The following is a 21,995-nucleotide window of genomic DNA, read 5'->3' as shown; positions in this document are numbered from 1 at the left end:
CTTCTGGTTATCCTCCTATCAGGTTTCATCATCAGGGAATCACTAACGAGAACAGTCTGGACTGTGATTGGCTCGTGTGAAGGGATGGCAGTGCCAGACGACATTCCATGAGAGAACAGAGTGGCAGAGAGGGAGCATACACCTGCATGATTGAGTACAAGAATTGGATTTTATTTGTATAGCGACAAATCATAATATACATTATCTCAAGGCACTTTACATAATAAGGTCGAGACCTATGTGAAGATGGTTACATGGTTAGACCAAAAGACTCTTAGGCAATCCTTCGTGACTCCAATTTTCTTCTAGTGACCACGATTAGCCAGTGGACTCACATAAGTCCTGATGGCTCTTTAAAAAACAACGCTGCTTGTTATCGTATTATATAATAATTATCGAAAATCTGTAGTGGGTACAAGGGAGACTGTTCCAGTCGAAGTACCACAACATATAAAGATGGTATCATAAACGTGTAATTAAAAATATGAACCAATATGGTTGTATAGGTGTATTTGACTGACTTTCTACTTCTGTGCATACAGCTAATATTCAAGATTAGAAAACTACTACAACAAAAGTAAAGGAGCAACATTCAGTAAAGCTTCGATTTACACAACTAATGGCTGAAATTCTTCTTTAGCACCTCTTTGCGTTTGCATCCAAATTAGCAATAATTCATATATATCAAATTTAACATTTGCAAGAATCCAGGTTGTGATATTTTTATTGGCATGAGGCCGAATTAATTAGTCATACACCTGGATTTGAGCATCGGAGTTTCAAAAGATCTTTTTCAAACGTTTCCTCTTGCTTTACGTCACTCACTTCCTTCCTGTCTTTCTCAACAAATACTCTTTTCTACAGTTTTCCACATTTCTCCTTTTCCGCTCCTCTGAACTCCCGCTCTCCACCAGGCAGCAGGATAACGAGAGTGACTGAGGAGGATTGCTTGGTCACAAATATTTTACAACCAGATGCTGGAAGTCATAAATCAAACGGTGTGTGTGTTCATCTGCGTTAAGGTATTTTATTCAAAAGCATAAAAACACATGTGCCTGCACACACACATGGACACACTCTGCGGGTGTTTGTAAAATGTATTTATTCACACAACATTTCCCAGGTGTGTGCCTGTGTGCGGGTATTGTCGGCTTAAAGCAGAATTTATGGGAACACCCACCATGTGACATCACTGCTTGGCACTGCTTGGGAGTGAGTGAGTGAGTGAGTGAGTGAGTGAGTGAGGGGAGAGAGTGATTGGATAGGAGTGTGTAAGAACAGGTGTCCCTGTAATTTAAGTCTAAGTCTTTATCTTACTTGTTGAAACTGAAAGCCGTTTTCAGAAACATGACCTGTGGTCAAAATCCAGATAATTGGCTACGTAGTTTACCTGCAGTTTGCCTTTCACACATGCACAACACAGCAGAGGGGGGTTCTCTGCACAGAAGCATTCACAACAGCAACAAATCCTCCCCACGATGCGGGGGAGAGGTGGAACAGTCGGGTGCAGCAGACAGAGGCAGGAAGCGACGTATTAACTCCGCCTCGTTTGAAGCATCATCAACCCCCCCACTTGCTAGCCTTTAATCCAACAGGGATCCCCTGATGTGTTCACATCGACTTCTCCTGGATTTCTAAGGATATTATCCTAGGGGCTCAGGCGGAGAAAGTCCAGGGGGTGGGATGTATCAGTTGCATTTTAGTGCAAGTGTAGCCTGCTCTAGCTACAAGAACACATGGCTAATCACCTGCAACATGTACAAGGCCAATAAGGATGTATCCAGGTGCAACTGTTGTTAGTACAGATGATGCACATTACATGTCCCATAACTTATGTCACATTATCTCCAGAATCAGGCCAGCAACTAACAAATATTTACTTCAGAGATTAATTCTACTCAGTAGAGCTCATACCACCGCCAAGGCCCAAGAGTCCTCTTAAATCAAGCTTCAAATTTAAATCTTACACACAAAGACATGAGTCCCCTAAATTTACCAGATTTTTTAATCAACAAGATCCAAGATGTTAAAGAAAGTTAAAATAAATCCTGGATCCGCTCCGATCCTTACCCAGACCTGTTCCAAGATTCCCTGACACATAGTACATGCTGCCACTAGCTGTGTGGTAATCCATTCAAATGTTTTTGTGTAATCTCCCTTTATATAAAACAAATAAAAATAAACAAATGGCTGTAGGTAAATGCCGTTAAAAAATAATAACACCAGATCAAATTGTATATATATTGACTATTTCGAACCATTTCACTATCAGATGTTGCTTTACTCACTGATGTATAACACTAAACTCTGGCCACGTGCTTATTTAATTTTTTTTTCACTTTTCTCGCAAAATCCCGCCTCAACAAACATCTTCATTTCCCAAATAGGGCTAAACATCTTGCTTTTCCTACAAGCAGCATCATGTGATTTCTGGTTGCTGCCAGTGCTATAGAGCTGGGTTTCAAGGGGAGCAGGAATTTACTGCCTCTGCAGGCAAGGATGACTCAACCCTTGGATTAATGACTGACTACTTAAGTACCACTAAAGTCCTCAGTGGGAGAGAAGAGTCACATCTCTCTTGCTCGCTAATGCACACAAACACACACACACAGTATAATGTCTTATTTAGTTACAACCAAAATCCCACAGCGGACGATGACTCAGACGCAGCAGAATGACTGTTAATACCCTCATTAGTCAGGTTTCCACTACAGAGCCAACACGGCTGAAGGGCTTAGGACGTATTTAGGACATTCAACTATTGCCTCCAAAATAAAACGTGTGTGATTCCCTTGATATCCTACTAGTAACAGATGCTTTCTTAATTAAGATAACTCACATATTTGAAGCTGTGCTTTTTTTTTTTTAAACAATGCCCTGCAAAATCTGCACATTCGGTAGCAGAGATTATAGACATACTTCTACATGTGTTTAATGTGCATTGTATAAAATGTCAGAAAATAATTATGAATAAGCTCCAATTGCATCAGTCCCTTAAAAGTCCTAATTATTTTCCTCAAAGTTCATGAATTATTCCCTTGGAAGTCTGGGAAAGTTCAAAATCCTAGATGTATTGGGCTCTTCCCTGACCGAAAACCACATCCTTCCATCAAGTTTCATGGTAATCCGTCCAGTAGTTTTTCATAATCCTGCTTACAAACACATGGATCAGGGTGAAAACATAACATCCTTGGCAGAGATAAAAAAATATCCCAGTCTGAAGGTTATGTTTACAAATGGTACAAACAACTAGTTCACAACGATGTTAGAATTGAAATCTGCATGTCGGGAGCTGCATAAGCAACTAGATATGAAATATCGTACTTTGCAATGGAGGCCATTTAACTTTTGGAAGGTACAGCATATGGTATTTGTGTTGATTAGGTTTTAGCTTTGGTGTCTTGTGCCATCATTGGTAACAGATCCAAACAAACTCCTGGTCCAACATCTTAAAGGTCACTGTGGTTAAGATATATTTCTAAAGCACTTGATGCAAGCATCCAGTTCCCCTGCTTGACGGCACGCATCGTAAAACAAAAGGGCAACTGATGCAGATGGGGGAGATATGTTTGTTAATTATATGCTGACTATTATGACTAACCAACCATGACATCATTTTTTGATCCAGACTAGGATGATTTTTGAATCACCTTTTAAACCTCTTCCCTAGGCCGGTGTGCACAAGATCGTGACAGGAGAATCTGTAATGTACGAGGGGAATCTCTGCTGGAGTCCTTTCACACCGGTTAAATGATTTCCAGGTCCGACGATCTCACATGTGCAGAATATTCTGAGCAAACACACACCTCAAACATGTGGAAACCGTAGCGAAGGAGTGGGAAATAAATTACACACACACACACACGATAGGTTTCAAGAAGAATGGAGGATGCAAACAAGGATGGCTGGGCTGTATGGAAGATTAGTCATCGCAGATATAGATGAAATAAAGAGGAAATGGGCCTTTAACCGGACGCATGCACCGAATCTATAGCTGTAACAGATACACTAAATTTAAATATTATTTGAAAAATACATAAAATGTCAAATGTTGATTGAACTGAGAGGGAAAATATCCAGGTGCTGATTTGACAAAAGTTCAAATTTAATTGGGAATAATGTCTTTGGAGTCAGTTCACTATTTAATGAAAGACCAAGTTCTCATCAATGAGGTGTGTACAAGTATCATGAATGTGTCTACAGATCACAAATGAAATAATCTGTCTCTGTGTGAGTGTGAGTGTGTGTGTGTGTGTGTGTGTGTGTGTGTGTGTGTGTGTGTGTGTGTGTGTGTGTGTGTGTGTGTGTGTGTGTGTGTGTGTGTTGTGAACTTTGACTGGATGGTACTGATGTGAAAACACTCAAATCTTGTAAATCTACTCACTGGTGGTTCTAAAAATCCAGAACTCTGGGATTTATAGTGTTTTTACCTGAGGTAATAAATATGTTACGTTGATGGATTTTTTATATCTGTTTTGTGTGGTTGTGTGACCTGTGTGTGTGTGTGTACATGATCAGTCGTGATTTAAAGGTTATATATCTTTCAATGTCAGCTGTAAATGTTTAGCAGTGGGCAAAATGTGTTTCCATAACACTGTGACACGGTATGAGTGTTCCGTGTGTCTGAAAACGACAGTATATACAGTAAATGTACACACACACACACACAGACAGAGAGAGAGAGAAGCATGCAAGCAGCTGCCCAGGCCCCCCTCTTATTGGCCAGAATTTACAGTGGCTTTGGCTCCATGAAGTATTTACGAGCTCCCAAAACACCCGCTCCCACACATACATGCATTTTGGGACCCTGAAACGAAAACCTACCTAGAGGACTCTTCCTGTAACAAAAATCCCACACACCCGCCACAGAACACACAACCTTCAAACACACCGCCTCTGATTAGAAACCTAGACATCTGCACGGCCGGGCCTAAGAATCTACAGATGTACAGGACATACTTACCATCCAACCACAAACAATCAAATACGCACAGAATTAAAAGTTGGGAGATGGGTGGCAAAAGTGGGTATTAAATGAGCCCTGGGGCTAAATTAATAAAGGCTGGTTCTGCTTTCAATAGAAGGGAAAATTGTTTTCCCTTTTATAATTGCTAAATCAAAGTAATTGAGCAGATCAAGTTATGATTATGTTTAAGACTGTGAAGCATTTTTGTTTTTGCTAATCCAGACATGTCCTCTTTCATGAAGCCTTTGTGCGCAGGGCGGGGGCAGCCATCACTCACACACTGCACCATATACACACAAAGAGATCCTGCTGTTGGAGACAATGGCGGAAAGAACGAAGCTTCACAAGATTCTATGCTGACAATGCTTGTGTCTAATAAAGATAAAAAAAAGAACTATTAGGAGTTCTGTAAAAGTAGTAGATCAATAAATATTTTCCTTAGGAGCAGAAATATCATCAAAATGTTATCGATAAACATCCCAAAAATAAACATTATCTACAGCTCCTGAAATGTGAAGGGTCAAACTGTTATTTGGAATAATTTAAAGCTTATAAAATGATGTCCCCCATAAAATGACCACTGAGTGATTTTACTCACTTTGAAAAACATATGAGTATTAAAGACATTTACACAAACCTAATACCAATACATCAACCCATGTTTATCAGAAGTCCGTTAAACTTAGTTAGTTTAGTTAATATGTTGGAAGTTCTGTTGGCTCATTGCTTGATTTCCTTCGTTAAGCTGACTTACTTCCTCATGATGGACTTCCTAATCGACAGCCCGTCCTCCAGATCCGCCTCGTTGGCCATGAACAACAGCCTTTTACCAGACTGATCCACGCCGACAAAATCTCTCTGCTCAGCTGGTGAGAAAATACATATAGTGTCAATAAAGCAAGAGTGACATTAATTAGAAATCATACATTTTCTTATATAGCACTATAGCTGCCATTTTTTAACAATTGCAATTTAACAATTCTTTCTTACAGCGGTTAGAAATACCAATACAAATTTAAACAACAAAAGGTTTTAACAATTGCATAAAGCAGCAATCACACATCATATAACATGACATCATACATATAGTATGTATGTATGCAAACACTTTAATCAACGTTCATGAAAAATCCTGTTACCTGTCTTTTTCTTGCCCTTCTGGCCCGGGACCGTCTCTGTAAATTCATGCGCTTTGCTCATTAGCATGGCCAGTGTTGCATTGTGGGCTCGGAACAGATCGACAACTTCGTGAAGTGCCACATCTGTTATCAGGTCACAGCTCACCACCAGGATGTCCGCCTGCGGAGAGAGGTGGACGAGAAACAGAGGGCAAATTAAGATCAATTTCCGAAGCTGCCAATTTACTTCTCTGTGTAATAATAAGGTATGAAAAAAAATACCATAACATAGTATCTCTGCAGGGGCTTGATGGAAATGATTGCCTCACCAAGTACAGTCATTTCAGACTTTCAAAGAGAGCGCTCTATTTGGTGTTATCTATTTTGGAGCTTGACCTCACCACTTGTTTTGATTTTAGGGACATTTCTATTGTCACCCCTACACATACAAAAACCCATAAAGACAAAGAAATGCATAAAATACAGTTTGAAGGGTGAGTTATAGTTATGATGAGAGGTCTGCTCAGTTGTGACACTCACTGCAGCATGCAGACTATACATAAATATATATATGTGGCAACATAAACACCACAGGACACAAGAGCTCGGACTGTGTTATTTTCAATTCTCACAACCATCTATGCTGGTTAGCTTTCAGCACTTTCCTCTGACTTGATTCAAAAACAGCACATAACACTCATTGTTGAAGCCTTCCATTGCTGAAGGGATCTATTGGCAGAATGTGAAGACAAAATAATCCTAGAGATGTATTCGATAGGGTCCTTCATCCATATTGTACGAATTGTGGTTTTCTTTACCCTCGAATGGGCAACTTTATATTTAAATACTTTATATTTACATAGGGAGTGGTTCCTCTCTACAGAGGCCTCCATGTTTTTTTTAAAGTAGCCTAAACTGGACAATTTTTTTTTTTGTAATAATAAGCTTTTAAGACATCTGAAGGCTACCAGAGGTTCTGTCTCATGTTTGGAAGGAGAGGGTTACGTGAGGAGTAATGTATTCAGCTGCAACATGCAAATTCACCACTAGATGTCACTAAATTATATACACTGAACCTTTAAAAGACAAGAGAAATAATATTTTTATTTTAGCATTTCATCTTCTGGAGATTTTCCATATCCCCATAAACTATTCAGTACCAACCTCCTTTGATATCTTTGTAACTCCACCAAAACCTACATTAGTCATGTGTGTGTGCTTGTGTGTGTGTACGCCCACATTTGTGTGTATGTGTGCGGTATCCATCTGTGTATCCAGTGATGAAGGCTGTCAGCATAAGGACTAATCCCACCATTAGCACCAGCCACCTTAATGACAGAGACATCTTTACTCACTCTGTGACTAAGAGAGACGGAAAGAGACTGAGTGAGAGGAGAGGGGCGGCATTTAATGAGGAAGAAGAGCACACGTGTGAAGAATTTACAGCCATTCGCAACAGGACAGAAGACAATAAATGGGAAAGGAAAGATAAATTGGAAGTATAAAAACATGTAAAGATGGATGAAGGGATGCAGGATAGACTCAAGGATAGAGAACAGGAGGCAATACCAGAGTCAATCGCTACCTGTCATCAAAGAAATACTGGAAGAATTTGATTCACTGAAGCTTATAAAACTACATGCAGGCCTTCAAGAGCATGACATTAGTGAAGTGTATCTGCATCTTAGGATATTGCAGCAATCATCTTAATAGTTGAACAATAAATTATCAACTACATTAGAATGTTAAGAAACGCTGAACCATCCATCTATTCTATGTTTCACCATTTATATTTGCTCAAAACAAAATATTGGTGAAAATAAAGTTAACATACTTCAACAGTATTTGGCAAATATTGATTATATATGATGTGATTTATGTTGTAGGATATAAGGAACACTAACCTGTTTTTCACCATTTCAATAATGAGTATTGATGATTAGCAAACCTACCAAGCGTGAAAGAATCCACTTAAATGAGATGTGCACTGTTTTTAAACGTTGAACAGCAGAGTTCTCTGTGTGTGTGTGCGAGTGTGTGTCAGTGAGGGTGGTATCACTGGGGTCAAGGGTCAAGCAGCTGACCTAGAGGTAACTCTGAGGATAACCTGGTCTGGACCTGGCGACAGGAAGCTGCCACATGCTGGAGGTGTCTGCTGGAGACCTACTGACACTGAGACCTTTCAACACTCTTCTCCTTCTATCACACACAGGCAAGCTCGCACACATGTTCATGGAGAGAACACACAAGGACGTATTTGCACACACACACAAACACACACGCACACGCATGGGGCCTGCACAATCCCCACACACAGGCACTCAGTCAGGCGGCAGCAGAGTGGAGTCAGCTGGAGAGACAGAGACACTTTGGCCTTTCAACAGCCAGAATCTCTGGACAGGTCAGGACCACACACACTGATACACAGACACACACACACACACTGATACAGACACACACAGATGCCGCCCTGGTAACTGACATCATTCCAAAATGAAAAGGACTGGAGGGGCGATGCATACTCTGCACGCACTCAATTTTAATGACCAAATTTCATAATGACGACATCATGCTGATGTTAACCTCAATGCATGAATTTATAGTGATGTCAACATGACATCGTTCCTGTGACCAAAAGGATCATTGATTATTCTCCGATCTGTATTAGCTTTAGGTCGAGTCTACAGTCCTGATGTCATTTTCTGACTTCTTCTGTTAAAAAATGACAACCATCACCTATTAATTTACACATCGTTTTCTTCATTAGTCAGACTTATCATTTAAATTTTAGACCTGGAAGCTTTAACAACTTTTAACCATCTGAAAAAACTGAAACTATTAAAGACTGGATTCTTGCTGTCGTAACTTAAAACAGAGTTAGAAATTATCAATAGAGAAGTCACTGTAGGATAAAAGCTTTTAGGGCCAGTTTCATTTGGATTCTTCTGGGTATGAAGGCATGTTAAGCTAATGCTTCAGCCTACACCTTTTGGTCCATACATTTGGTTCTACTCCTTTATTTATTTATTTTGTAGACATATTGCTTTTCTTTTTCTGGGGGGGTAACAAATACTTTGTTAAAACTGTTTTGTGGACCGAAACAAACTTAAACTTAACTGAAAGGAAAATGGACTTTGCCCAAACCTTGTCCTTGCTTAACATCAACTTCCTTCAAATATTTGGTCTGAGCTCTTGTTTGTTACAGGACAAAGGGAAAACAGGTGGACGTGGCTGGGGGAGGAAAGAACGAAGAGGAGAAGAAATACAAAGGAACTCTCATATAAGCATGTTTACTGTGTCCCTCTCATGAAAATCCTCAGCTCAATCTCTCACTCCTCCGTCTCTCTTCACCCTTTATCATGTGGCTTAGAAGCTGACTAACATATTTGAACCTTTGAATCTTCATTTCCAATGTATATATGGCTCCTTTGACCTGCATAGACCCATTCTGCCAGGTGATTAAGCCTGAGTGATAATACATATGTCAAAGAGGCTTTGAGCGTACAAAGCGAAAAGACCAACGTAAAGTACTCCTTTCACTAGTTTGGATTATTGTGAAAGAGCGCAGCAATAATCAGGCATATCCGTCCACTTTTGTGTAACATCGCTGTTTGAAGAGCGAACAAAATAAAATATGCTGCTTGTAATCTCTCTTTTCAGTAATCAGGAGGAATGACCCACTGTGCTCGCCCAGAGTGAACACTGATTCCTGTGAGCATTTTGTTTGATAGGATTCACCAAATCCTTTTACACAGTGTTTGTGTAAAGGGATGAGTGATTGTGTGCGTCTATACTGTACTCATGCATCGGTTTGACAGTTTGAGTGATCTCTGTGCTGGGATTTGGCAGGCCCCGGTTACAGTTCTTCACTCATCACCCATCCAGTGTGTGAGTGTGTGTAACTCAATGCCCCTAATCTAGCTGGCTGCTCAAAGGATTAGGAACTTGACTATTCTCAATGGGAGCATGCTGGAGCTAGTCCTATTTAAGTGTGTGTGTGTGTGTGTGTGTGTGTGTGTGTGTGTGTGTGTGTGTGTGTGTGTGTGTGTGTGTACACCTTGCATCTGTGAAAGAGCTTTTGGGTGAAGAGAAAAAAATAATAATCTGAACAGACCTATTCAAATGCCAGAGGAAAAAAACATTTAACTCACGTGTCACAACAAATATGGCATTTTGAGTATTTGATAATTTTTCAAAAGCAAGCCAACTTATTTTGTTGTGATGAATGTAATGAACTGCAGTGGCAGGACAATTAGGTCTAGGTTCCAACGTGTGATGTGGAACACGCTAAATACAAAAGGTATCTGTAAGGACATTTCAGTGATGTTTGAACTGGGACCATTGGCAGTGAGTATATGTGGAGAATAACTCATTTCAATTCTTAATTATATGATATAAATCAAAATCAGTATTTCAGCCAAGATTGGTTTTAAAGTAAATAAAGGAGCTAATAGTTGAAGCTGCGTGAGTTCGTTTTGTTTCACAAAATGTTCTGACACCAAACTGCATGTGTCCTGTTACTGAGTAAATGTTTTCAAACAAATTAATTTTCCTTAAAATAAATTAAAAAAAGTGTTTTTGGTTTGATCCATTTCAGAAACTTGTACCTGCTAAGTTCCTGACTGTATTTGCATTTTGTACTATCACAATAATCTTCAAGTAGACCATTTATATAGAAAATCTTACTTTATAAAAAATATGCGTTTCTGATTTTCTTAGTTTAAGTTCTAGGTAATTGGATATATGATAATGTTAATGGTTAAATTGTATAATATCAAACACATTTCTTTACATATGGGCTTGATTAAAGACATCTTAGGAATCATTGCCTGCTTTTTTAATGGTTTATTTCCAATAATAATTTTTTTAAGAACTAATCAGTTCGGAGACATGGAAGACAATTATTGTAACTCTTGAATAAATAAACTCCCCCTGACCGTCTAGAAAACAGCAATTAAAACTATATGAAAATCCTTGATAGCCAAACTACAGCAAAAGCTTCAGAAATATATTTACATTTCTAAGCTCCACAGAGCCTTAGAGAGAACATGTTTTAATGGCCACAGGAGGCCCGTCAGGCCAATGGCATATACAAAGGGATGACATATAACCAAATACAAATGTTGCACAGATGTGCATGGCTACAGGATGAGAGTAAATGGTGCACTGGGTAAACTGGCAGCAGAGGGAGTTTGAGTCTTAACCATGACCTCATCTGTTTAGAGAGTTTTGGATGGAGGGCTCAGCAGGCAGGATACAGAGGGGGTCTGGAAATTAGGGTTGGGGGTCATGGATAGCATGTCAGCATGTCAGCATTTGAAAACGTGTGTGTCTGTGTATGTTTGTGTGTATTTTAAAAAGGTGAAATGAGGCACTTCAGCAGCCTTGACCATCCGGGAGAGGGAAAGGCACGGATGAGTGGTCACCCAACAGAACACACAAAGCCCACCTCAAACTCCCCCACAATCTTTATCGTTTTTCTCCTCTTCCGCAGAACTTAGTGCAGTTTTCTTAGTATAGAGTTGATATTATACACAGGAGAACAGCTTCTTTCATTAAAACAACAATGGCTTGCATTACAGTGGTCACTGGTGGGTAAGTTGTGTATTGTTTAGCCCTCTCTGCCAAGACTGAGCGAAGCAGTGCTGCAGTGGAAGAATGGACATCAAACTGCAATAAGACACACCTGAAATAACATAACATCAATACTTCTGCAGACACAATTACATGATTGACTAAAACCACGGCTTATAAATAAATAAATAGGCCACATACCTTGATTTTCTGCGAGATGTGTCTCAGTGCGTCTGCAGTCCCCATGTCTCCGTCTTCCTGGATACAAACCACGTCCAGCTTCATCTTCACCTCCTTAATTTTTTGGTCTGTGCTCATCATCTTCTGGACCTCTTTGGTGGTGATCACTATCACCTCTGAAGACACAGTTTAGCACTAATATTTAGATGTTATTCACAGTAGATAACTAACACAAACTGTTACGATGGATTCAAACGAATAAAAAAGATCACCAGGACCTTTGAATCTATACTTTTGCTTCCAAAAAGCTTTTAATATTGGAAGTAAAAAGAAAAAAACTAAATTAGTGCAAAGATGAAGAGACTGGCTCTCATTGAATATCTACAGTTTGATTGACACAACCTAAACCTTAAATCAGGCTAAGACCACTGTTCTGCTGTTTTTATAAAGTTGATGATAACATTATTAGACTGCTTCATGAATCCAAATCAATGCAGAGTACATCTACTTTAAATGGCGTGGTCTCCATACAATGTTTTCCAGCGGGCATTTGTTCACTCTAGCTGTGTCAGCCTAGTAAAACCAAATTGCAGAGCTTTGGCTAGCTGGCTGCACACAGTAAACTACTGGCCACACAGGATGATTATGTATAGAAAGCCAGTTTTATTTAGGTGAGTGAGGACCTACAGGCTTTTATAAAGAACAGCCCTGTTTACTGGCAAGAACAGCGCACTACAACAGATCCCTTTATACGCCCAGCGTTTTGGACCCACTGCATGCCGCAGCGCAAGAGGCAAAAGTCTGGACTGTAAATCTAGACAGGAAATGCACACCTGACAATGGCTGATGATGTGCTGACAAGCTGGTAAAAGTACGACTCGAAAAAGCAGCACAATTGTAAATTTAATAGGTTTTACGCCGTGAACGGGGCAACGCAATGTTCCTGGAGGCAATTTTGCTCAGGCACTCGCTGTGCACCCACCAAGAGTGGAATTGAGACTCATAACTGGTCTTGTAATTAAAATGTAACAGCTTCAGTTAAGGTGTGGTACAGTTTTAAACGATCAGTTATATTTTATTTCACTATGCTTTAACACAGGTAATCAACACTAATTTAATTTGGTGTCAATTTTCTTTTCGTAAAACAGGACGAGACGTTGGCCATTAAGAACTCGTTAAATTTAAGAGCAGATCCAGACAGAGAGTTGGATCCAGGAATACTATTTCTTTTAAGGAAAATTCCCAGTTTCCATATCCACCAGTAGTCTGGGGTGCACTATGGTTATTGTGACATAAATGTTATGATCCATCCATGTCCACTAGGACCCCTATGCGTACGTCCATATGCAGACCAAAAAAAAAAAAATCTGTGTTGACTGTACGCTTCAACTACCTATGCTCAGAGAGGCACACAGCTGTCTATACAAGGTCATGCAGCTGATAATGTATATCATCGGTTGAAGGAACAGCTCAGAGCTCAGAGACAGGAAAGCATTGAGGCAAAGGTCTGCAGAAAGCTACTAATTGTTTTCCGCTGAATTCAAGGTTTCCAAGAGCACAGCAGCCTCCACGATTCTTGAGATGACCAAGAACCTGATACCACTATTATCATTAACCGTGGCAGGACTAACACAAACAGGGCTTATCAATATTCAGTAGTTTCTATAGTATAACAAGTAATAGTATCATGAAAATCCCAGCTCCTACCTTCAAAGCCCACCCTCTCCAGCAGGTTAAGCGGGTACCACATGAGGGGTCTGTTGCCAACGGGCAGCATGGGCTTGGGGGTGTTGTATGTCAGATCAGTCATACGAGAGCCCCCCCCAGCCGCCATCAACACCGCCTGGAGCTCCATGATGTCTGACGGGGATGGATGGCTACGAGTTCCGATAAAAAGATAGATTAAGAGAGTTTGATTTTGAAGTGTGGAAATGAGCTGAAATATGCATTTCACCCATACATCTGTGATGTCAATACAACATGTGCTTAGGACAATACATTACAAAACAGTGCAGTTATTAACAGAGGGTGCGTTCAAATTGTCAACTTTGCTTATGAAGTTTCTTAACCTATTACCCGGAAGACACCATCAGGCACCATAATTAGATCTGTTCAAATTCTCTAAATGCTAAGGAAAGCAGCTTAAATGCTTCCTATCGTATCCCCTGTTGCATAGGAAGCACAAAACCATCCTTTACGAAAGGAAAGGACAAACACGCCATCCCACAATTCATTGCGGCCGAAACATTTGAAAGGGAGGAAACGTTGTAGCGGCACCTGGGCAGACCTAGGTCAATGTCAAAGAAAAAGAGCAACTGTTTTATTCTCCTGACATGATCCAGAACTGATCCTTGCTCAGTATTTAATTGATTAAATATTATTCTAATAGATTTAACTATTTCTGCACACAGACTTTTCCCACTGCTGTCGCTTTTCCTGTGTTTACACTGTGATATTAGTTTTAAATCCATCCATATCTTTCTATATATCTTTTTACATTTCCCTGCACTTATGTATTATTATTCTGACACTTGTTTTTACCAACTGATGCCTTTTTTTGACACTTGCTGCTGTAATGTTGCAAATGTCCCCATTGTGGGACTAATAAAGGAATCTCTTATCTTATCTTATGATTATTACTAAATGTTCCCTTTGTATAAACAGACAACATATTTCATTGAGTGTCAGGAGGAGCAGACAGTCTCTATCTGCTGTTATAAATAAAGCTGGTTTATAAAAAGTGTAAGTTGTGTCAGACGTTCCTCCACAGCAGAATCCCATTAGACGTCAATGTCGCCCACATGACACACATATCGATCAATGTCGTTGGCAGGAGCATGTCTTCCTTCATCATACTGGAGTCTGGATTGTTTTGAACACAGTGATCGTGGCTGTCACTCGAGTAAAGCATCATCGAGCTGTGCACCGGGGCATGTGTTCGAGACCCACTGCTAACAGAGGCAACAGCATGGCAGCGACAGCAAAGTAAATCACCGAGTACTGATAGATGAACGTACCTGTCAGAGTCTCCTCGGCCCCCGCGGATCAGCTGCCACTGGAAATGACAGCTGTGGGAGAATACGCATGTAACTTAGTTGCTGTCCCAGTTGTTAGCAGTTCGCTAACTGTTAGCACGGAGCAGCCCACGCCGCTTCACAGACACTTCAGAGAGAAACCGGACACGTCCTCTGAAGAGAAAACACTCAGGTGGAAAAACTGCAAGAGATGAGTTGAATTACTCTCAGAAGCGCGTGATGGGGTTTGAGTAAAGGAAGCTAACAGCTAGCATCGTATGATGACATCTGCGGGCCTTCAGTGAAATACGTCCGTGTGGAAAATACACTTCCTCCGCTTAAAGGTTCCTACCATCCAGAGGAGAAGAATAAGGAGGAAACCATATCATATGTATATAAAGGTTAATACTAAAAATATAACTTGCAATTTAAAGTACAGTAGGTTACTAATTCAACCAATTCAGTGAAATGTTCACATTAACAAACACTAAACTCAATGTAACAGGTGAGTCTGAGTCTGACTGGGTGTGCGTCCGTTAACTCATCTTAACTTAAAGGTTCAATGTGTAAGATTGAGGTGAAAGGCATCTATTGGCATATGAATATAAAATACTCCTAATATTAATTTCACGAGCGTATAATCATCTAAACTGTACGAATTGGTGTTTTCTTTACATTTATATTCAAATACTTTATATGTACATATTTGCATCGTACTTTATTTGCATGTATCTAAACAAGGTTACAAAAAAAATCCATGGCAAAAGATGAATGAACTAGAATAAAAGGTGTTTCTGTTTTAGTTAGTACTTCTTCTGTTTATTTTAAGAGCCAAATCATAACATATACGATCAAGACTTTAACATGTATAGAGAAACCCAACAGTTCCCACAATGACCAGCACTTTGTTGACTGGGGAGAGATAAAAACTCCCTCATTAACTGGTAGAAACCTCTCTAGCAGAACCAGACTCTGCCACGACCGGTTGGGTTGAGCAGAGAGAAAAATGGGGAAGAGAGGAGAGGTTGGTGGCAAAGAGGGAGTAGAAAAGAGAGAGAATTAGGGGAGGGGGGAGAGGGGGAGACCAAAATTGTTTACCATGAAGAGAAGATCTAAACAAAATAGATCAACGCATGTAAAAACACAGGTGAAAAGTTAAAAAAAGATATGAAAGAAGATGAAACTAATTAAATCTGTCTCACAATACTCAACTAAGAAAAACAAATAATGTATATTCATTATTCATAGGCTAAAATTAGATCTCATTAGATATAATGACATAACAGTATGATTTAAAACAGGGAGTACAGCTAGACCAGACATCACCAACCCAATTGTCAGTGGGGGGATATTTTTATGATAAATACCACCAACTAGTTATCATGACTACTTATCACTTATCAGTTTATTAACATTAGAGATAAAAGAAATCATGACTCATCCCAAGAAGCTCAAAGTCCAAGCTACTGTGCAAAATTCAACAAAACAGTCAGTTTAACTATGTGTCGGCAGCCAGTTTTTTTTCACCTACTAAACCACAATACTTTGATTACCATATAGTGGGAATGGGATTCATTTATAAGTTATGTTCTTTGTTCCCTGTTGGTGGCTGAGTTTTAGTTTCCCTCTGCAACCAAAAGAGATTCACAAACATGTGCATCCCCCCCATCCCCCCCACCCTTTGGACCATAGTCGTAGTAATTCCTAGGGTTCACACACAAGAAGTGGTGTGAACAGATTAGCAGCCAGAAGCCACCCAGCTACTCCTCCAGACTTCAAGCTTGAAAACTCCCAATTCACAGAGCTGAGACGTAACAGCAAATTGAGCTCGGGGAATGTGGCTTCGGTTTTGTTTGCTCTGGCCAGGAGATGAGCTTGACTGCTCGCTGCTGCTTGCTCGAAAACCAGAAGAGCGAGAGAAAGGAGGGAAGGAGGAGAGAGAGAAAAAAATAAAGAAAAGAGACAAACAATCTGGTCCGTCTGTTGTTACCAGCAAGAAAATGTAGGAAGGAAGAGGAATTGAAAATTGTGTAAGAGAGAGTAGAGGATCCTGGAAAAGGGATCTTTAAGTCATTGGGAGAAAATAACAGAGGTGAGAATGAAGAGTGCGGAGAGCAGTGATCAATGGAGGGTTAGGGTTAGGGTTAGGTAAGTATGTGTGCATGGAAGATGATCGCAGAGAGATATTCAGATGGGGACAACACAGAGGTGACTTCTTCTGAGATGCCAACCCTCTTGATGTCATCGTGGTTGGACAGGGGGTGTGGCTGCATGCTATAGGAAACCCCCTTAGCCACGGTCTGGACACTGATGGTGGATGGGATGTCGAAAATGTTGAGGATCTGATAAGATGAGTGGGCTCAGCTGGGCTCCACCATGGCTCTAGATATGGGAACTGGAGGTGACTGTGGATGACGAGGGTCACAGTGAATCTCTGAAATGACAGTAATAAGACACGGTCACACATAGGCGAATGTAGCAGGGAGGTGAAACTTTGTCACTTCAAACTATTACTAAAGAACTACTTTTTATTCCAATTCAATGGTTTGGCCTTTTCAAAAAATGTTTTCCACCCTCTACGGTTTTTGGTCTCTTTCTTCTCCTCGGACTTGACATTCAGGCTGGAGGCCATCACCAGTAAGGTTTTCCTCCTCTGAGGTGGACTTGGCAGTGAGCTTAGGGCGAGTCCATTTTTCATAGTCTGACATCTTTTGTTCCAGCTCCTGCAGTTTGATGGTTAGGAAGAAACTTCTCGTGTTCAGAGGCCCTCAGCTTCTGCTGGGATCTGGAAACGTGTCGCTGTCTAACCTCATTGTTAAGGAGTTGAGTATTTCCCTCCTTTAACTTCTTCTATGCAAACAGGAGCGTTTCAAGGGACTTTTGGGGCCCTAGGCAAATTCCCCACCATCATCCCAGGAACATCATACCCACGCATTTAAACATTCTAGTCTTCAACCAAACTTCTAAAATTATAAATTTTTTGGCAAAGAAAAAGTGGCACAGGGTTTCTTCAGGGGGTTTCTGACTCAGATGTCACTGCAGTCTCCTGTACATAGTCGATCATAGAATTTAAAGCTTGGATTGAAAATCCCGGAGAAGTTAGCAAGAGAAGGCTTTATCTTTAAAATACGCAAACGATACATCGGACCCCTTCCCAACAAATTATTCAATCTGAGATAAATGATTCATCACGTTTATTATCAACATCAGCTTTTTGTCTTTTCTTTTTAACTTAATTTATTGATGGCTTTAGGGATCAAAGATTATTTCAACAAATACGATAAAAAGTTTCAGAAACAACTTGCTAACCCAGCATTTAAGAGGGTTTTCACAACACTGTTGTGGTCCCCTCTTAGCAGGGGCCCTAGGAAAATGCCAGCTTTGCCTACCTGGTTGCAACACTCCTGCTCGATCATATCTTTTAATTGTACAGATTTTCTTTGGTAGCACAGATTATGCCCTCTCTTTAAAGTTGGTCCTCTTCTCTTTCACCCAAACTTGGACTTCACCAGCCTGCTGATGCTGTTTTTTGTTCCCCTCAGCTGTGACAGGCTTTCACATGTCAATTTTTGAGCTTGATATTAAAGCTCCTCAGTTAGGTTTGGCCTACTCAGCCTTCTATGACCTTTATTTATCAGCGATACGCACAAACAAAACTGATTCAAGTGATTCAAGACAGTTACCACCAAGCTTCTGTTTGGAGCTTCTTTACCACAAAAGTGAATATTCCTTAGGTGTTGGTCTGTATCTGCATTTACATCAGTCTCTTCAGAAAGTGTCTTTTTGTACCTCATCCCTTGCTGTGGTTGAATGTTAGGACCCCACCTAAGCGATGTTCTCATAAGCATAATGTGTTACTGTACCAAGATTATAGATATGAGCAAAGCATTGAACTGTGAATAAATACGGATAAAACAAGCTTCTTGGTCACAAGAGGAAAAACACACATTCATTATTTAATGCCTTGTAATAGACACACTGTTTTGCAACACTTTCCTCTATGATGCACCAGAAATCACTTACCCCAATTAGTTTGGTAGTAACTGAGAAATGTTTACACCAAAGCCCGACTTTAAATGGATTTGTGAATTGTTGACCTATGTGTGGGACTGCATACTCTTTTAAACAAAAAGGCGTAGTGTTTACTCTGACTGGACACATTTACTTCACAACAAACCTACATGTAGAAACAGTGACTGCATTTACCTTATCGGGACATACTGAGGAAAACTGATGTCTGAATGCAGCTGCAGTTTGAAATATATGAGTTCTGTGTCTTGGATTAAAGGATAAATGCTGTAGCCAGTGGACAGATAACAGATGAAATCTTGGTGCTGAAAAATATTGATATATTTATAAAAGCATGAAGTTACTGTATTATTTACATGCAACAGATTATAGTTTCTCATATAAGCCCTTTATTCTTTTCAATTTCTCTCATGAACTGTAAATAAATATGATAGCTCCTCAAAAGTGAAGCCAAAGTGTTTGAATCAACACCTGGTGGCTGGCTGCATTATAGGTCTTACATTCCACCTCCTCCATGGTAACAAATGGGACATGGACCAAACTAAAAAGTGTTGGCTAAATACATACATTTTTATCAAAGATAGTTCTTGTACTTTTAGGTAGTGACACAGATGTTTGTTTGAATGCACATTTCCCCATAAATCTGAACGAATAAGTAATTTAATGTTATATAAACAGGGTCAAACATCATGATTGACAGCTGAGACTGACTCACTATTGGTCAAGCATGTGTATTGACAGAGCCTCGGTACCGCGGCTCCATCCCTGATCGCTACTGTACAGACTCTGACTCCGAATATGTAAGATGGCTGATTCGTGTCCGGGACATTTTAGCTTCAGTTCTTGATAGTGGGAGAGTGTGTCGTCCATCTTTGTATACAGTCGATGGTTTCTCCTCTCCGTCCTCGACGTTTACGAGGTGTTGTCAGAATGCAAGAGGAATCCCTCTCTCTTCATAAAATGGGGGATCTGGCTAAATAATAAAGCAAAGCAAAGCGGCAATAAAAGTCAACCCAAACCACTGACACTCAGAGAGGTTACTGTTTGGCTGTTTTACCACAGAGCACTGATGTGTTTGAGACATTCCACTAAACTGGGAGAACCGGGCGGCTGCTAACTGGTGTCACTGAAAGCTCACGAGATAAGAGGCAAACTTGTTAGTGAGTTAAAGGCTGACTTTGGACACTGGGGTCTTTTTTTGTCTCAGAGACATGAAATTACATCATCTTGCTCTTGGCACAAGGAATAGAGGGTGAGTGAAGGGTGTGTGACAGGTACAGGTTAATTAGCAGAGCAGAAAAAAGCGCTGAGGATGAGAGTGAGACACTTCGCAGGCAATTGGAAATCCCCTGATCCCTTGTATTTTGCATATCGTCAAAGCCCGGCTAATTTGTCGAATAGAGACATCCGTCTTAGGGGATAAACGAATGAAGAAAAGACACAAACACGGAATACTATCAGGTCTAAGAGGGAACCAGATGGAGATACACATGTGAGCAGATGTAGAGACAAGTGTGCAGGTCTGGTCGCGGAATGACTTGAAACGGAGCCCTAAGATTTCCTCCGATTTCCTTCTCCCTGTTTGGCCCTGTTGCTGCCTCTTGTAAATCATTCTCAATTCACTGAAACAAGCCAGTTGGATTAGCTTGGTTTAGATCATAAACATTTGCTGCGCAGACCACCCAGGCAGCAAGGGGAGCCAAGGCGAGATTGTGTAAGAGTGTGTGTGTGTGTGTGTGTGTGTGTGTGTGTGTGTGTGTGTGTGTGTGTGTGTGTGTGTGTGTGAAGCCTCCCTTTGAGTATATAGGTGGGCACACACTCGAATGTGGTTTCTCTCTCTGTCATACACACACACACACGCGCGCACACATCCACCTATTCTGTGGTTTGGAGTTTGCACCACTTCCAGGGCCAGTGCACTGTGGGGCCCTCACCGCTGCCGTGGAAACCAAAACAGACTTGTCTGAGATTAACACACACACACACACACACACACACAGACACACACAAGCCACAGATAAAGATGTCTCACTGCGCTGCTGCTCAATGCTGCTGATATTCACTTACTCTGAAAAGACTTTCCTTTGATTTATTTTTTGGAATCCATTTAATCGTCAACTGATCGGTTAATATGTTCTTAATTAAATTGTTGTGTACCCATTCTAAACTATGACTCTCTCATGTGACATTTTTTACAAGACACAGGTCATCATCTTGTTGGAGCGAAAATATCTGAGTTCCAGCTGCAAAACCTTAAGTGTCATCGACCCTAACAAGCGATGTGAAGCATGTTTTCCAGGGACTTTCGCAATTAAATGCATTTCACGCTCTTAGTTTCAACAACAGTCTGCGTCACCAGACCTTAAAATTCATTCTTTCTCAGTCTAACACAGTTGGTGTAATTCTTCTCCCGGTTCTCTCCACATGCTGGAGCGATCTGCGAGCCAAGCTGGTGTCAGAACCAGGAAATATCTGGGCTGGGTTTTGAAGAGCCAGTGTGGGAAAAGCCCGGCAACTCCCTACTGCCAGGAAGGGGCTACTTTACTCTACAAGTCGCTTGTCGGTCCGTGGGTCTGTCTGACAAGTCTAACTGTGTGTTGTCCATTCACCTGTGTGTTGTCCACATATTTGTTTAAATGCCGTGGTGGCCACTGTTGCCTGTTATTTCGATGTTACATGAGTTTTGTATCTAATTGTGTTTTCTGAGAATAGCATTGTTAATATCTTGTGTTTTGAGACCTTGCATGGTGATTTCTGGATTTAAGGAGAACCTTTTGCAATGCAGAGTAGGAAAAGTGGATAAGTTGTTAAAAATGTTGTATTTTCATTCCTTCTGATGTAGTTTAAAAGAATCATACTTTTCCAAAAGAAGTGCCGCATTCGATGAGGGTTGTCCTCCACCAGGAGTGAAAGGTGATACATTACAGATTTAATAATTCATAGGCGGCAGAGAAGGACATTAAATAATACAAGAAATGATACAGACAGGAGGAAAGAAAAGACCACAACGTTTCAACAGCAGGTCCACTGTCTTCAGTGTGTGTGTGTGTGTGTCTTTCTGTGGCCACACTATGCCTGACAGACTGTCCACTATCTGGGAGGTCCCTCAACCAC

The 21,995-nt window shown here is 40.5% G+C and overlaps 1 protein-coding gene across 1 annotated transcript in view; it reads right to left on the bottom strand.

Annotated features, from left to right (window-relative positions):
• The window catches only part of eif2b3 (eukaryotic translation initiation factor 2B, subunit 3 gamma), a 30,295-nt gene extending 15,120 nt beyond the window's left edge, over positions 1-15,175 (bottom strand). Inside the window, exons 1-5 of the mRNA XM_053438652.1 lie at positions 14,856-15,175; positions 13,546-13,715; positions 11,860-12,014; positions 6,106-6,265; positions 5,721-5,832 (exon numbers count right to left, since the gene is read on the bottom strand). Of these exons, the coding sequence (XP_053294627.1) occupies positions 5,721-5,832; positions 6,106-6,265; positions 11,860-12,014; positions 13,546-13,693 (575 nt within the window). The 5' untranslated portion in view covers positions 13,694-13,715; positions 14,856-15,175. The remainder of the gene's footprint in view (positions 1-5,720; positions 5,833-6,105; positions 6,266-11,859; positions 12,015-13,545; positions 13,716-14,855) is intronic.
• Between the last annotated feature and the right edge of the window lie 6,820 nt (positions 15,176-21,995).

This window comes from Pleuronectes platessa, chromosome 13, assembly GCF_947347685.1.
Source record: "Pleuronectes platessa chromosome 13, fPlePla1.1, whole genome shotgun sequence".
Lineage (NCBI taxonomy): Eukaryota > Metazoa > Chordata > Actinopteri > Pleuronectiformes > Pleuronectidae > Pleuronectes > Pleuronectes platessa.
Note: the sequence above shows the minus strand (reverse complement) of the source record. Positions and strands in the feature narration are given on the sequence as shown.